Source organism: Myotis lucifugus, unplaced genomic scaffold (genome assembly GCF_000147115.1).
Source record: "Myotis lucifugus unplaced genomic scaffold, Myoluc2.0 scaffold_386, whole genome shotgun sequence".
In the NCBI taxonomy this organism is placed as follows: Eukaryota; Metazoa; Chordata; class Mammalia; order Chiroptera; family Vespertilionidae; genus Myotis; species Myotis lucifugus.
The window spans coordinates 503,829-519,435 of record NW_005871434.1 but is presented as its reverse complement, the minus strand read 5'-3'; the positions used below and the strand labels follow the sequence as shown (position 1 = coordinate 519,435).

Below are 15,607 nucleotides of genomic sequence, written 5' to 3'. Positions count from 1 at the left end.
GTGGCCACAGTGTGTGGAGGTGAGAGGGAAGAGAGCATGCACATATCCGAGAGGGTGTAGGAGGAAATGCTGATGGACTTGGAAATGGCTGGATGGGGTGTGTGCCTGAAAGACATTCTCTGAGACAGATGGTACCAGCAGAGGCTGTGGGTTTGGGCTGCATGTGTGAATTCTCAGGCAGCTTAGGGACTGTTGGGGTTAGGGGATGTCTAGTAGGAAGTTGTATCCATGAATCTAAACCTTGGGGAGTTTGGGGTTAGTGTCCAACTAAGTGGTCACCAGCCTATAGGGAAAATTACAGGCTTGAGCAGTGGCCACACAGCAGGTGAATGTCAGAACCAGGAATCCTGAATGGAGGGGCCTGCCTGTCTGCTGTGGCGGAAAGTTCGGATGGGCTGGCATAGCTGCAGATATAGGTGTAGATAATCTGTATATTGGTGCACAGAGTGAATCTGTAGATGTGGTTCCCATCCCATGGCTGCCCTTCCTCCCCTCCTTCCTCCCTCTCAGTAGGAGATGAGGTCAACTAAGGAGAGTGAGGGAAGAGAGGTCACAGCAGAGGTTTGTATGGGAAAGGTTGTGGGCCTCACTGTGGAAAGCAGAGTGTCTGAGCAGAGAAACAAGTAGGCAGAGTGGGGCCCATTGAGGTTAGTAATCAAGAATTTATAAGATCAAATGCCCCCTGTGATATTACTCATTCCTTCATATTGAATGAATTTTTGTAAATCATCTCAATATTTGTGTTGTATGTGAAATGCAGTGGTAGGGGGAAAGGAAGAGAAATGGGAATTTAGAAAGAACACAGAGAGTGAGGGGGGCGAGAAAACAAGAGGAGTTGGATGGGTTGACTCAATCTAGCTGCAGAGTTGGAGCTAGGCTAGGGAGAAGGCAGCCGCATGGGGAAAGAGAGACAATGTGGCCTCCAAGGAAAGAGTCAGGCTCCCCATGCAAGCTGGACTATGGATGACCAGTGTCCTGGCAGGAAGGACAGGGAAGGATGTGCTGGGCAGAAGGATTTGCGTATGTGAAGGCATCAAGTTATGGAGCCGTTTGCTTGAGAAATGGCTAGAAGCGCAGTGCAGCAGGGCAATGGGGTGGATGGAGCAGGACTCGAAGCTCTCAGGTAAGTTAAAGCAAATGGAAGAAAACCCACATTTTAAATTTCCCTTTAGGCACTTTTCAGAAACAATGATCATCTGGGGAGTTTGGTGAGGATTGGAACAAATGTGAGGAGTGTGGTGAGGCCACAGCCAAGGCTCTGGGTTTGCTCTATCAGGTTTTAGGAATTGGTTCTTTTGGGTTTAATTTTGTTATAGTTACTGATTATAGATTATTGTAGAGTCAACCATTACCACAGAGATGTCACATGTAAAGATCTGGTGAAGTCCCACTCTTTAAAATGAGTTGGAATCACTTCACCCCCCCCCCACCGCCCCCCCCCCCCCCCCCCCAAGAACAGACAGGTCTCATTTTTGTCTCAAACTCTAAGGGACAGTGAAAAATCTAGACTCAGCTGGGGCCTGCTTGGAGGATGGGACCATTGCTCACAGCATGTGTGGCTGCATCCAGGGCAGGTCAGGCACTCCTCTGACATGGAAACCACAGACTTTCCGTGTGAGCTCTCTTGCCTGTGCACTGTCTCTGGGCTCTTTCAAATGTCTCCTGCAGCAAGCTGTTCCCTGTAGGAACACAACATTTCCCTTATCTTGTCCTTCGGTTATTTGTCCCACTTTTCTCTTTCAGAGGGCCGCTGCCAAGGCGACAAGTCAATGTTCTGTAGGATGGAAGTCCTGTCTCGTTATTGCTCCATCCCAGGCTACAACAAGCTGTGCTGCAAGTCCTGTAACCTGCATGACAACCTCACTGATGTGGATGACAGGGCAAGGCCACCGCCCGGGAAGCATAATGACATTGAGGAGCTCATGCCCACCCTCCCCGTCCCCACTCTAGTCATGGAGGTGCAGCCTGTGCCAGGCACGCCCTTGGAGGTGCCTCTCAATGCCTCCAGCACCAATGCCACTAAGGATCACCCAGAAACCAATGCTGTTGACGTGCCCTACAAAATCAATCGTCTGAACAATGAAGTCCAGCCACCCAACCTAATCCCTCGACGGCCAAGCCCATATGAGAAGACCAGAAACCAAAGGATCCAAGAGCTCATTGATGAGATGAGGAAGAAAGAGATCCTCGGATAGTTCTAATAAAATGGAAAGGTAGCATCAATAGCATTTTTTTCTTGCTTATAGAGATATTCCATGGGATGGCAAATCCTGTGTCATGGTGATTAAGTCACAATTCCTGAGTCCCAAAAGTTTTGAGGTAACAGAGGGAGAATCACATCAAAATAGATATGTGTGTATTATATATATGGTTGTGAACATGTGGCAACAAGGAGAGCACATGGGTGTCCCAGCCCCAGAATGTTCCAAATCCTGAACTGTGGGACTGGGGTAGAGAGGAATGTGGAGCCTACACCCTTTGTCAGTGAGGGAGGATAACTTGGAGAAAGAAGACATTTGCCTCACGTTTCTGAGCAGTAACCAGTAGTGGCAACCCTTCTAGAAACACAAGACATGTCCTTCTAATCCCCAGGCCTAGACACGAGCCCCATGGGGACTCTTAGGAAACAATGATTTATTCACTAACTTCCCAGTCACTAAGATGAGCACATTGAGGTTGAGGCTGTGGACTCCAGTGCCTTCAATGCCAGGCAGGTGGTGAGGATGAGTGTGGTGGCAGCTGGGGACCAGGACCAACCTGAGAGCTGCTGAGTGTCTAGCATTACTGCCTCTGTGAGAACTAGCCTGCTGCCAGATAGCATGCTTTTTCACTAGAAGTCTAGATTTCGTGTGAAAATTCTGTCTTTAAAGATCAGCTCAAAATACTCTGAGGAGGCTGGGAGTCTGTCAGGGTGTAGGGCCGCCAGGCTGCAGCCTCTGGTCTCAGGCATGGCCTGACATAGCCTGGCCAATTAAGGACTTAGGGGAAGCCATCTGACCCACTTGGTGCTCACCAGCTGTGCTATCTCAGCTATGTCTGAGCTGTGACGCTGCCCATTTCTTCCTAGGAAAGTCCCGGGAATCTTTTAACTCTGGCTTGAGGATTGATCTAAAAAGGGGGTCACGTTTTCTGCGAGATAAGCCAGTGGGGTGCACTCCCAGGTCTCTCTCCTCTCCATGAACCCTGGCCTTGCTTGTCCCATCTGGCCAGCCTGGCCTCGGCCCTGCAGCTCCCCAGAGGGGCTCTCCCCTTCCACAAGTGCATGGGAAGGCTGCAGGCATGCGCTGTGCTGGGAAGTCCAGTGAGTGGTCAAGGCTGTCTCTCCCAGAGGGGTGGGAGTGCTGCCACCAGGATGGTCATGCCTGAGTGACCTACGATGGACTTTTAGGCTTGGGTATGCTTCTGAACACCAGTCTTGCTTGTGGGGGATAGGCCTGCCCTATTGGAGCCTTCCAGCCCCCCAGCCCTGCCCCCACTTTCATCCCTTAGAAGTTTCAATAGGGAACTGCCAGATCTGTCCTCTGATGGGAGGCATTGGGTGGGAGGTGGGGAGAGCCCGCTGTATCTTTTGCTCCTTCCAAACAGTAACAGTTTCTATTTCGGCAGAATGGTGCTTTGTGAGCAAGATGTGAATGAGTGAAAAATAAGGGAGTGGGTGGGGATGGGTGGGACAACAATGGCTAATTTTTACCTCTCCCTGCATAGATATTAACATGCAGCTTAAATTTCCCAAAATTATAAGACCTGGGGGGCACATTAGCTCCTTAGCTGGGCCTCCCTTAACACATAATTCTTAGGCTTTTCATACCCACAAGAGTTCTAGAGCCTTTTTATTCCTGCCAGTCAGATCTTAGAAAACTCTTTTTTGTTTAAGTCCCCATTATATGGACAAAAATACTGAGGCTCAAGAAAGCACCATGACAGCAACTTTATATTGAGTTTTGAGGTGCTAAGTCTGTGTGTGTGAATCTGTGCATGTGTGCGAGTGTGTCTGTGTGGGTAGCCTAAGGGACAAAGAAAGGGTGTAGGACATAGTGAGAACCGTATCTGGGATGATGCTTAACTGTCCAACTGGGTGATGACCAGCCTTTCTGTCCCCTGGCATAGCTGCCCTCTCTTTCTGCCACCATGCCCCACACATGCTCAGACACTGTGCAATGTCTAAAGGAGTTTGCTGACTCCTAAGAACTAAACTGGAGAAAACGTTTTGAACATCTCTCATAGTATCACTTCTTCTCTAGTAAGGTGTGGTATACAGTACTTTCACAATCCTGTCATTATAATTAGGAAATGGGTCCCTCTGCTTTCTCTCATGGCAGCTGGTATTATTCACGGCCTGAAAGACTGGGCAGTTCTTGCTTGGGTCTGTCTTGGAATGATGTAAAGGAAGTTTGGGGTGATTAACCCTGTCCAGAGACTATTACTCAGTTTACCCAGCCTGGGGCCTCAGAATCAGAAAGGTCCACTCCCAGATCCTGGCAAAGTGGGACTACATATCTTGGGGCTGGAAGTCCTTGGAGAGCCCCTAGCTGGGACATTGCCATGGGTACCTGTCTTTGGCTAGCGGGAGAGAGCTGTGCTCTGGAAGCTGTATGCCAGCAAGGCCATGTCCTAACATGCCATACTCAGTGCCTTGGACCATATATCCAGAGTTCTCCAGAAGTAAGCAGTCCTCAGAGGTCTCTCCCCAAGGAATGCAGTCCATGCAGCTCTGAAAAACTGAAAATCACTGAGCTTGGGACAGTAGGAGAGCAGGCTTAGCAACAGTGCTGAGCTTCCAGAGCCAGTGTCCGGCCGGCCAGCCGGCCAGCCCTGTGTTCAAAGCTCCTGCCTCGTGGGGAAGGCCACACAGCTATTCTAGCTGAGTTTCATAACACCATGTGTGATTCAGATGTTCTCTGTCCACAATTCTAAAAAAACCAGCTGAGGGACTCGGGGATCACTTTATGTTCACAGGGAGACTTGTGCTAGCATTTTGGGACCTGGCTCTCTGATATATTGCTTTTGGAAAACCCATGGAATTTCACATATAAGCATTTCATTTGTATTTTAAGTTTTATTTTTTGTTTTTGTTTTTTTGCTTGTTTCTTTGTTTGGAGTGTATAAATGGTGCTCAATAGAAAAGCCTATCAGGTGACTGTGTACTCCTGTGTGACTGGCAGCCAGCACAAAAAAATCATCACGGTGCTGAACTCCAATCACATTTTATCTTACTGATCACAGCAAACAATACATCTGTTTTCTGTATAGTAAAATTTGGTTCTTTGATTTTATAACTTATTAAAGTCAAACATCTGTGTTTTTGCACATCGTGCTTGTGTTGTTTCTTACCTCGATGACACTTGTCCCCATTCCCAGCTTGGACTTGAGCAGATGGAAGGATGTGCTGCCCTCAAAAGGCCAAGAGGTGAGGAGGGGACCAGTGAAGGGTGAGAGGCAGCCAGAGGGACCCATCCCTCTCCCAGCTGCGCATGGAGTCAGCTCTCCAGGTGACTTGAGTAAGCCCACAGCTCCCAAAGAAACCTTTAGTTCAGAGGGGAGATGAAGACTCTCCAGACACTTCCTCCTCCCCAATTATATCGCCTTCTCTGCTATAGTTAGGGCTTCCTGGAAAAATACTAGATGTTGTGTTAAACTTGAATTTCAGAGAATAACAAATAATGTTTAGTATATGTTCCATTTTTATACTAAAAATTTTTGTTGTTTCTCTGAAATTCAAATTTAACTGAGAATCCTGTATTTTAATTTGGTAACCCTACCTATAAAAGACAAGTCCATTTGCTCTGGCCCTCTTTAATACAGGTGTTGGGGAGAAGGAAGGCTGAAGGGTGCAAAATTCCCCAGCCAAGGAGGAGGCCAATGACATGTACCAAGAAATCATACTAGTTTGGACAGGGGCTGCAGGTGGCTTTGGGATGCACAAGATTTCTCATCTTGTTCATTGTAATTTGTTTGGACTCTGTTTTCATAGTACAGTTGTCCTTTGCACCAGAAAACAGGAAGTGTGTGTGTGTGTGTGTGTGTGTGTGTGTGTGTGTGTGTGTGTATTCGGAGTAGGGGAGGAAGGTCAGTTGAGTAAGCAGAAGTGGCTGAGATGAAATGTTTGCAAAGGTTATTCATAACCAGATAGCTCAGAAAGGTTCCTTTAGAAAACAGGTCTGGGTTACACAGGAAGTGGTAAGAAAAACCCAATCTGTGCTTTCTGAAGATGTGGACAGATGGTTAAAAGGAGCTACATTATTTGATTGCAGAGGTTCTGGCCACCACCCCCTCCTCTGTGCACTGTGTAAGTCCCTGACTCACAGGCACAGAGCAGCTAAGCCATGGTCATATCCTGCCTTAGAGGCCACATGGCCAGTAACTTAACCTCTATACCTCATGGTTCCACAGAGTTGTTTCTTCAGTCTTGTGATATTACTCATAATCCATACTCCCATGATTTTATATCTAAATATTTGTATGCACACCCCAAATTATATATGTCCTAGACCAGCGGTTCTCAACCTGTGGGTCGCGACCCCTCTGGGGGTCGAACGACCCTTTCACAGGGGTCGCCTAAGACCATAGGAAAACACATATATAATTACATATTGTTTTTGTGATTAATCACTATGCTTTAATTATGTTCAATTTGTAACAATGAAATTGGGGGTCACCACAATATGAGGAACTGTATTAAAGGGTCGCGGCATTAGGAAGGTTGAGAACCACTGTCCTAAATGGTCTTTGCTTACCTCCTCAACTCTCCTATGTATAAGCTTTCACATCCATTCATGACCAGGTAGAGACTACACAGGCAGGGTCCAGGAAGTGCTGGCCTGTCAGAGTGAGATTTCCACACTGTGCCATGTGGGGGCTGCCCCAAGACAGTCCAACCTCAAGTACACATAAAAATATACCAAGACAGGGTGTGACTGCCCCACAGTGCATGAAAGTTACCAATGCTTTAGTTCAACTAACATTCTTCTAGTATCTTTAAATGAACACTTAGATCACTGATTTTCAACCTTTCTTTTTAATTCTATGCATTTATGGCTATAAATTTCCCTGTAAGCACTGCTTAAGCTGTACCCCTAAAATTTTGATATTTCATACATTTATTACCATTCCATTCCAAATATTTTATTACTTTTGTTGTGACTTCCTTTTAGGCCTAGTGTTATTTTAAAGCATGTTGCTTAATTTCCAAACATTGGGAAATTGTCTAGTTATGGAATATTACAAATTTCTAGCTTATTTTCTTGTGGTCAGAAAACATTTTCTGAAAGGTTTCTACCCTTTGAAATTTGTTGAAGCTGGCTTTATGTCCCGGGATATGGTCAATTGTTGTAACTATTGTACTTTGTTCAAAAAAAAATATGTAATTGACAATTGTTGGATATAGTATCTTACATATGTCCATTATTTCAAATTTGTTATATTTTTATTCATATCTTTTATATCTTGATTTTGTTGTCTTCTTGGTCTATGAATTTGATAGAAAGTAGTTTTGTGTTTTTTTAAATCCTCACCTAAGGATATTTTTTCCATTGATTTCTAGAGATAGTAGAAGGGAGGGAAGGGGGGGAGAAAGAGAGAGAGAAACATCATCGTGAGAGAAACACATCAATTAGTTGCCTCCCACACACACCCCTACTGGGACTGGGAACTTGCAACCGAGGAATGTGCCTTTGACCAGAAATCAAACACACAACTCTTCGGTCCATGGGCCGACACTATAACCACTGAGCCAAATCAACCAGGGTGGTAGAAAGTAGTTTTAATACCTCGCACCGATTGTATATGTTTCTATTTCTCCTTGCAGTTTTATCATATTTTGCCTATCGTTTTACTATTTTGAGGCCACATTAATGGGAGTATACAAATTTCTAATTACTTTGTTCTTGGTAACATTATCTCTTTATCTAAATTAATTGATCAATGTTATTTCCATAAATAATGTCAGTCTTGTAACATCTCCCCCATTAATATAGCTATATCAGCTTCCTTTTGTTTAGTAGCTGCATAATATAATTCTATTCTTTTACTTTCAAAATTTTCTATATCCTATGTGCTCTATTTTTACTTTATAAACATATTTTAATATGGCCTAACATTTATAAAATTTTGATTAGACTATTTAGTCCTTTACATTTACTGCCATCACTGACACCAGCGTTCTTGTGTGCTATTTGTCTTGACTAGTTTGTGTGTTTTTTCCTTGCCTTTTTTTTGGATTGAGTGTTTTTTCCCTGTTCCATTTTAGCCCTTGGTTAGTTTTCAAGATATATACTGCTTTTTCTTTTTTTAATGATTATTCAAGAAATTTCAACATGCATTTTTTTTAATCCTCACCTGAGGACATGCTAAGAGAGAGAGAGAGAGAGAGAGTCATCCATGTGAAAGAGAAACACTGATCAGTTGCCTTCCCTAAGTGCCCCAACAGGGGATCAAACCCACAACCCAGGCATGTGCCCTGACCAGGAATCAAATCAGGACGATGCTCAACCAACTGAGCCACTCCAGCTGGGCAACATGCATTTATTTATTTTTTTACTACATGCATTTTTAACTTATCAAATCTACAGGGTGTCCCAAAAAAAATGTATACACACTTTAAATGATTATTAAGTCAGTATTAATTAACATATAGTTCATTTTCAAAATTAAGTGAAATATCAGCTGTTAAGTATGTATATATTTTGGGGGGACACCCTATATTATGACTCCACCTTTCCACCAATGCAAATCCTTAGAACAGTGCTTACAAACGATAAAATTTTAATGTTTTTATTTCACTGTGGACTAACAAAATATAAAGGAATTCATCGAAAATTAAATCAAAAAGCAAAGATACAAAATACACACTCAATTTTAAAAATAGTTTTAAGGTATAACTGACATACAATAAACTGCACATATGTAAGTGTAAAATTTGGCATGTTTGAAATATGTATATATTTATATACACACTAGAGGCCCCATGCACAAATCCGTGTGTTCCCTCAGCCTGGCCTGTGGGGATTGGGCTGAAACCAGCTCTCCGACATCCCCTGAGGGGTCCCGGATTGCGAGAGGGCAGTTCTCGGGTGATGAACCCCAGAATCGGGCTCCCTTCTCTCTGGTTCTGAGTGTGTCACCTGAGAACTGCCGATGCCAAGTGACCACAGCTCAGCAGCTCCTACATTGAGCGTCTGCCCCCTGGTAGTCAGTGCACGTCATATCTACTGGCCAGTCGACCAGTCAGCTGGTCGCTTAGGCTTTTATATATAGACTAGAGGCCCGGTGAACAAAAATTTGTGCACTCCGGGGGGAGGGGGGTCCCTCACAGTCTGGGACCCCTCAGGGGATGACCACCTGCTGGCTTAGGCCCGCTCCCCGGGGGATTGGGCCTAAGCTGGCAATCACACATCCCTCTGGCAGCCCGGCAGCCCTCGGGGGATGTCCACTTGCCAGCGGGGTGCAGGCCTAAACTGCAGTCGGACATCCTTAGCGCTGCTGAGAAGGCAGGAGAGGCTCCCACCACCACCGCTGTACTGGCAGCCATCAGCCTGGCTTGTGGCTGAGCAGAGCTCCTCCCATGTGAGAGCACCCTGACCACCAGAGGGCAGCTCCTGCATTGAGCGTCTGCCCCCTGCTGGTCAGTGTGTGTCATAATGACCAGTCATTCCCAGTCCTTCTGCTGTTAGGATCAGTTTGCATATTACCCTTTTACTATATAGGATAGAGGCCTGATGCACGGGTGTGGGCCAGCTGGTTTGCCCTGAAGGGTGTCCTGGATCAGGGTGGGGGTCCCGCTTGGGTGCCTGGCCAGCCTGGATGAGGGGATGATGGCTGTTTGCAGCTGGTTGCACCCCCTTCAGGGTGGGGGTCCCCACTGGGTTGTCTGGCCAGCCTGGATGAGGGGATGATGGCTGTTTGCAGCTGGTCACACCCCCTTCATGGTGGGGGTCCCCACTGGGGTGCCTGGCCAGTCTGGGTGAGGGGCTGAGGGCCGTTTTCAGGCTGGCGGATGACTGAAGCTCCCAACCTCTCCTTTTTTTCTTTTTTTTTATTCTGGGATTTATTTACCTTCTATGGCTGTCACTGGAGCTGAGAGCCAGCTTTAGCTCTGAGGCTCGGCTCCAGCTTGAGGCCTTGGCTGCTGAAAGCAGATATCTGGGTTTGTTTGGCTTCTATAATTGAAACACTGTTGCAACTCCAGCTCTGAGGCCCGGCTGGCTGAAAGCAGGTTTCTGGGGTTTGTTTAGCTTCTATAATTGCAACATTGTTTCTTAGAGTGCAGCTCAGAGGCCGGCAGCGGCAGGCAGGGAACCTTGGCTTCCTCCATCACTGGAGCAAGCAAGCCTCCTGTTCGCTTCAGCTGCCTGGCTGCCGGCCGCCATCTTGGTTGGCAGTTAATTTGCATATCTCCGCTGATTAGCCAATGGGAAGGGTAGTGAAGTTACGGTTAATTACCATGTTTGTCTATTATTAGATAGGATAGATATGTATATGTATATACACCATACATTTTATAATGATCAACTCAACAGGATATGTAACCCTTGTAAACATTTACACACCCAACATAGGAGCACCTAAATATATAAAGCAAATATTGATGAACATTAAGGGAGTGGTTGACAATAATACAATCATAGTAGGGGACTTTAACAACCCATTGACCACAAAAGACAGCATACCCAGACATAAATTCAACAAGGAAACAGTGGCCTTAAATGATACATTAGATCAAATGGATTTAATTGATATTTTTAGAATCTTTCATCCCAAGGTAGCAGAATATACATTCTTTTCAAGTGCACATGGATTATTTGGCAGGATAGATCACATGTTAGGCCACAAAACAAGTCTCAATCAGTTTAAGAAGACTGAAATCACATCAAGCATCTTCTCTGATCCCAATGGTAAAAACTAGAAATCAACTACAGGAATAAAACTGAAAAACACACAAAACATGGAGGCTAAATAACCACAGAGGCTACTAAACCCTTAATGGCTTAACAATGAGATCAAGGGGAAAAAATCAAACAATACCTTGAGACAAATGATAATGAAAACACAATGACTCCAAATTTATAGGATGCAGCAAAGATAGGTCTAAGAGGGAAATTCATAGCAACATAAGGCGTACCTCAAGAAATAAGAAAATTCTCAATCTACCTTTACACCTGAAGTAATTAGAAAAAGAAGTACAAAGTCCAAAGTGAGTAGAAAAAAGGTAATGATAAAGATCAGAGAAGAAATAAAATAGTCTTAAAAAACAATACCAAAGATCAATGAAAGCAAGACCTGGGACTTTGGAAAGATAAACAAAATTGATAAAATTTTAACCAGATTTATCAAGAAAAAATAGAGAAGACCCAAGTAAATAAAATCAGAAATGAAAGTGGAAAAGTGACAACTGACACCATATATATGCAAAGGATTCTAAGAAAATACTATAGAGACCAAAACATGGCGGCTGAATAGGCAGACCTGTCATTCGCCTCATCCCGGAGCCACACTGGAAATACAACTAAATTGGAAAACATTCACCTGGAATTACCAACTGAGGTCCAGCTGAGGGGGAGAATTATATCAAGGAAGGACAGAAAACACTTGGAGACCACAAAGAAGGGTGAGGTCACGAGAGGAGCTGACCCAGCAACCAGGGGCGGCAGGCCAGTGAAATGAGAGGGAGGAGGGAACTCCTCACTACAGGAGAGTCTGTTTCCTCAGAAGATAGAGGCCAGGAACCCAGGCTGGGCTACACAGCCCAGAGCACCAAAGCCAAGACTCACAGCACCCATATCATTTAGCCATGAAAGGCAGCAGGGCTTCTGGCTGCAGCAGAGCCTGGAGCCTATAGACTGGAGCCAGTTGGAGAGAAAGTGGCAGTTTTGGGTTTTTATATGTGTGTTTTTTCTTTTTCAATCACTGTGGACCAGATGCTTCCCTCCTCAGGGAAGGCTTGCTCACTTCCTCAAACCTGCCAGAGTCATGTGGATGGGAGGGAGGGGGGTGTGGTTAGGCCACAGACTAACTAACCTGTCAAGCTCAGGGAAGGCCTGCATGGCAGTCTTGCAGACTTAAAGTAACCACAAAGGCTGATCCGAAATTAAAGCTTTAACTAAAAGCCGATATTTTCCCTGATGAGGTCAATTTTTACCTTAACTGAGCCTATTGTCTTTTTGCATCTATGATAACATATCCTTGAAATGTCTGGGTAACTTGTAACTTTCCTTTTTCAGGATCCCTTGGGGCACAACCTAATGTGCCTGGGCACCAGGACAGATACCACAAATTCCTTCACTGTTAGCATGTTAATTGTTGACTATCCTGCACTCACCTAAGTATGTATCTATCATTTTACTTTTTATCCAATCCCAGAGGTTTCTCTCACTTTGCTTTCTCCCGCCTCTCTAATCTATCACCAATGGATTTCACGTAACCCACCTAGGTCCCCTCCTTTGATTGCAATGTATAAAAACAGATGAAGAAACCGCCATTCTCTGGAGCGTATTATCCCAATCTGTTGAGATACTGCTTCCCAGCAATTGTCGACAGTTTGGCTCAAATAACTCACAAAAATTCTTTACAGGTTTGAATGCTTTTATGTTAACATTACTTGGCGTAGTAGGCGAGATTCCAAAGAAGCTCACCCAGGACCATCTATTGGACCCAGACTCGGTGCTAGGATCCAGCAAGGGTCCATTGCGCCTGTCAGTTCCCCGCCCATTGGGTGAACTTGGGTGAGTTGTCCCTTGGATCAAAGATCTTCCATTGCTTTTGGTAGAGGGTTTGAGTTTATTTTGTTGTAATGTACCCCGCAAATCACACAAGAATGCCTCAAGAAGTCGAATTAAGGAGTCACATTTATTTCAAAGTCGGGACTATGAGGGGGCAATACTCTCCAAATCTCGTAGTGATAAAATGGCTGCAACACCAGATTTATATAGGCAAAAATCACAAAGGTATTGATTACATCTCGGGGTTTGGAATGAGGAACCTGGTTTGCAAAAAAGCAGTTTGTTACAGAAGCTAGATTGAGCCAATTAGTTATCTACAAAGATTAATTATAGTTTCGGGTCTTGGGACCACTGAGTCAACAGGAACGCATTATCTGGAGCCTTTGGGGCAACTTAGAGTAATTGTGCAGTCCTGGTCTCCAGGTACAGAGGAATGTGTTTTCTAAAACCAGTATGACCACAACCAATGGGATATTCACATTACAATCAATAGAGTATTCAATCGAATGGGATGATTTATATAATTCAGAAAATCAAAATAACGTTTCTATTATTTTAGCAAGCAAATAATGACAGAAGCCAAGTCAGCAGGGTTAAAATATTAAACATTTACCCAAACATGGTTGCTACCATGCTTCAATTTGAGCTGTGTTTTAAAATCCTTGAGGTGGAACTAAGGTTAAGGGTTGACAGAACCCAGGCTAAGGCAGGACTGGAGGAAAAAAATGGGTGGCTGGTTTTGATTTGGGCTTTTCAATTGGAATTGCTTTCTGAGAGTCTGAGCAAAAAAACCTTCGCTGTATAAATAAGCTGAACTCGTTCAGCTCCGAAGATAAAGGGGGCACATCCTCCCTCCAGTCTGACTCTCGGGTGTTCTTAGGTGACTAAGAATCTTTGTGTGTGTGTCAGAAGTGCAGAAGCCCCATAGGGAAGTCCCAACTCAACTATAATTAACTAACTGGCACGTCTAGGGAGCCACCATAAGGCTTGGTATACCCAGGCCCCGAACCCTTCCTATTGTTTTAGACAGCCGTGAGAGAAACTGACACCACACTTGACCCACTACATAACATGTCTAGAAAATTTTCTCAGACTACAGATATCCAAAAATTTAAAAATTAACAGAGGAAACTGTGCCTCCTATGCCAGAAGCTCCCAAACCCCTGCCCTCATTTAATACTCCTGATAGGAAGTCTTTACTTGCAAGTGCTTTACAGAAATGGGAAGATTTAACTAGAAAATATAAACTTAGAAATGGCCAGAGTGCAGTTGTCTTGGGTACCTACATTAATATTAGAAAAATTCCAGCTCTAAAAGTAAACTGAACGACTATATGGGAAGTATATCTTGATTTGGAAATTAGAAGCTTCTAAGGAGAAGCATAGAAAAAAAAATACTCTTCCAAAAGAAGATGGAAATTAATAAGATATTTTAGAGACTGACTTGGAATTATTCTAGAGTTAATAAATGCCTACACCCCATTTTTTCCCTTCCTTTCTGAACTTTCTTATCCAGACTTGCCCTTTCCTCTCTTCCTTCCCTTTCCGTCTCCTCTACTACCACTGACTTGAAGGAAAGTGAGAATAGGAAGTCTAACAGCTCCCTTTGGAAAAAGCTGGTCTCAGCAAGAGAGGAACCAGTTCCCAACTTTATCCGGGACACTGGTGGATTCACAAAAATTTAACTGTTAGAACATGTAATACTGGTTAGTCTGACCTATTCCAATTAATACACCTAGGGGTTTTTAAAGCAAGGCAACAGAATTACTAAATAAGGTCTGCTGTGAAACTGTAAAGGAGTCTTGCTGTAAAAAGCCAGGTCACCATAAGAAAGATTGTTTAAAAAGAAAACCTAAAGTGTGATTTTCAAAGAGAAAACAGAAGCAAACATAGGGCTGCTCCAGGACTATGAGAGGGTATTTTCCCTCTCTCCTTACTAATATTTTAGGAGAATTTGAAATTATCTTAAAAGGGGAAGTTACTAAGGCCCTTGTAAATATTGAGGCTTCTTTATCTGTTATTAACCCTACCCATTTAAGTTTCCTTCTCCCTTGGAATAAAGCTTCTGTACAAATGGTAGGGGTGTCTAAGCAAATGATGGGGAGCATAAGACATTTTGGGGGCTAGCAATGTGAATTTGTCCCAGTAACCTGCTTTCTACTGTACTCTTTTGCTAGCCGATAATTAACTCCATTTGTGAAAGAATGTCCGAGACTAGCAGCGGACTCTGTACCTAAGTTAATCAATGTCCCTAATGCACATTCCTGTTAGCCTATAGCAGTGGTTCTCAATCTGTGGGTCGCGACCCCTTTGGTGGTCAAAAGACCCTTTCACAGGGGTCGCCTAAGACCATCCTGCATATCAGATATTTACATTACGATTCATAACAGTAGCAACATTACAGTTATGAAGTAGCAACGAAAATAATTTTATGGTTGGGTCACAACATGAGGAACTGTATTTAAAGGGCCAGAAGGTTGAGAACCACTGGCCTATAGTAGTCCAATGGTTCTCAACCTTGGCTGCACATTAGAATCACCTGGGAATCTTTTTAAAATACTGATTTCTGGGCCTCATCCTCCAGAAATTCTGTTTCTTTGTTATGGGGTGGGGCCACAACATTAGTAACAAAGAAACAGAATTTCCAGAGGATGAGGCCCAGAAATCAGGATTTTAAAACAATTCCCAGGTGATTCTAATGTACAGCCAAGGTTGAGAACCACTGGTCTAGTCACTGCCCCTTCCTTAATTATCTGGTCTTGAAAGAGCTATTTACCTAAATACTTCCAATTTACAAGGGGCCCTAACCAAGGATGTAACAGCTTAACTAGAGGAGGTCACTGGCACCACACCGAGAATGGACAATAGGTAAAATCTAAGTTACCTTCTAACTGA

The 15,607-nt window shown here is 44.1% G+C and overlaps 1 protein-coding gene across 1 annotated transcript in view; it reads left to right on the top strand.

The window, feature by feature from the left end:
• The window catches only part of ADAMTS2 (ADAM metallopeptidase with thrombospondin type 1 motif 2), a 274,332-nt gene extending 269,025 nt beyond the window's left edge, over positions 1 to 5,307 (top strand). Inside the window, exon 22 of the mRNA XM_006101903.3 lies at positions 1,744 to 5,307. Within this exon, the coding sequence (XP_006101965.1) occupies positions 1,744 to 2,195 (452 nt within the window). The 3' untranslated portion in view covers positions 2,196 to 5,307. The remainder of the gene's footprint in view (positions 1 to 1,743) is intronic.
• The last annotated feature ends 10,300 nt before the right edge of the window (positions 5,308 to 15,607 follow it).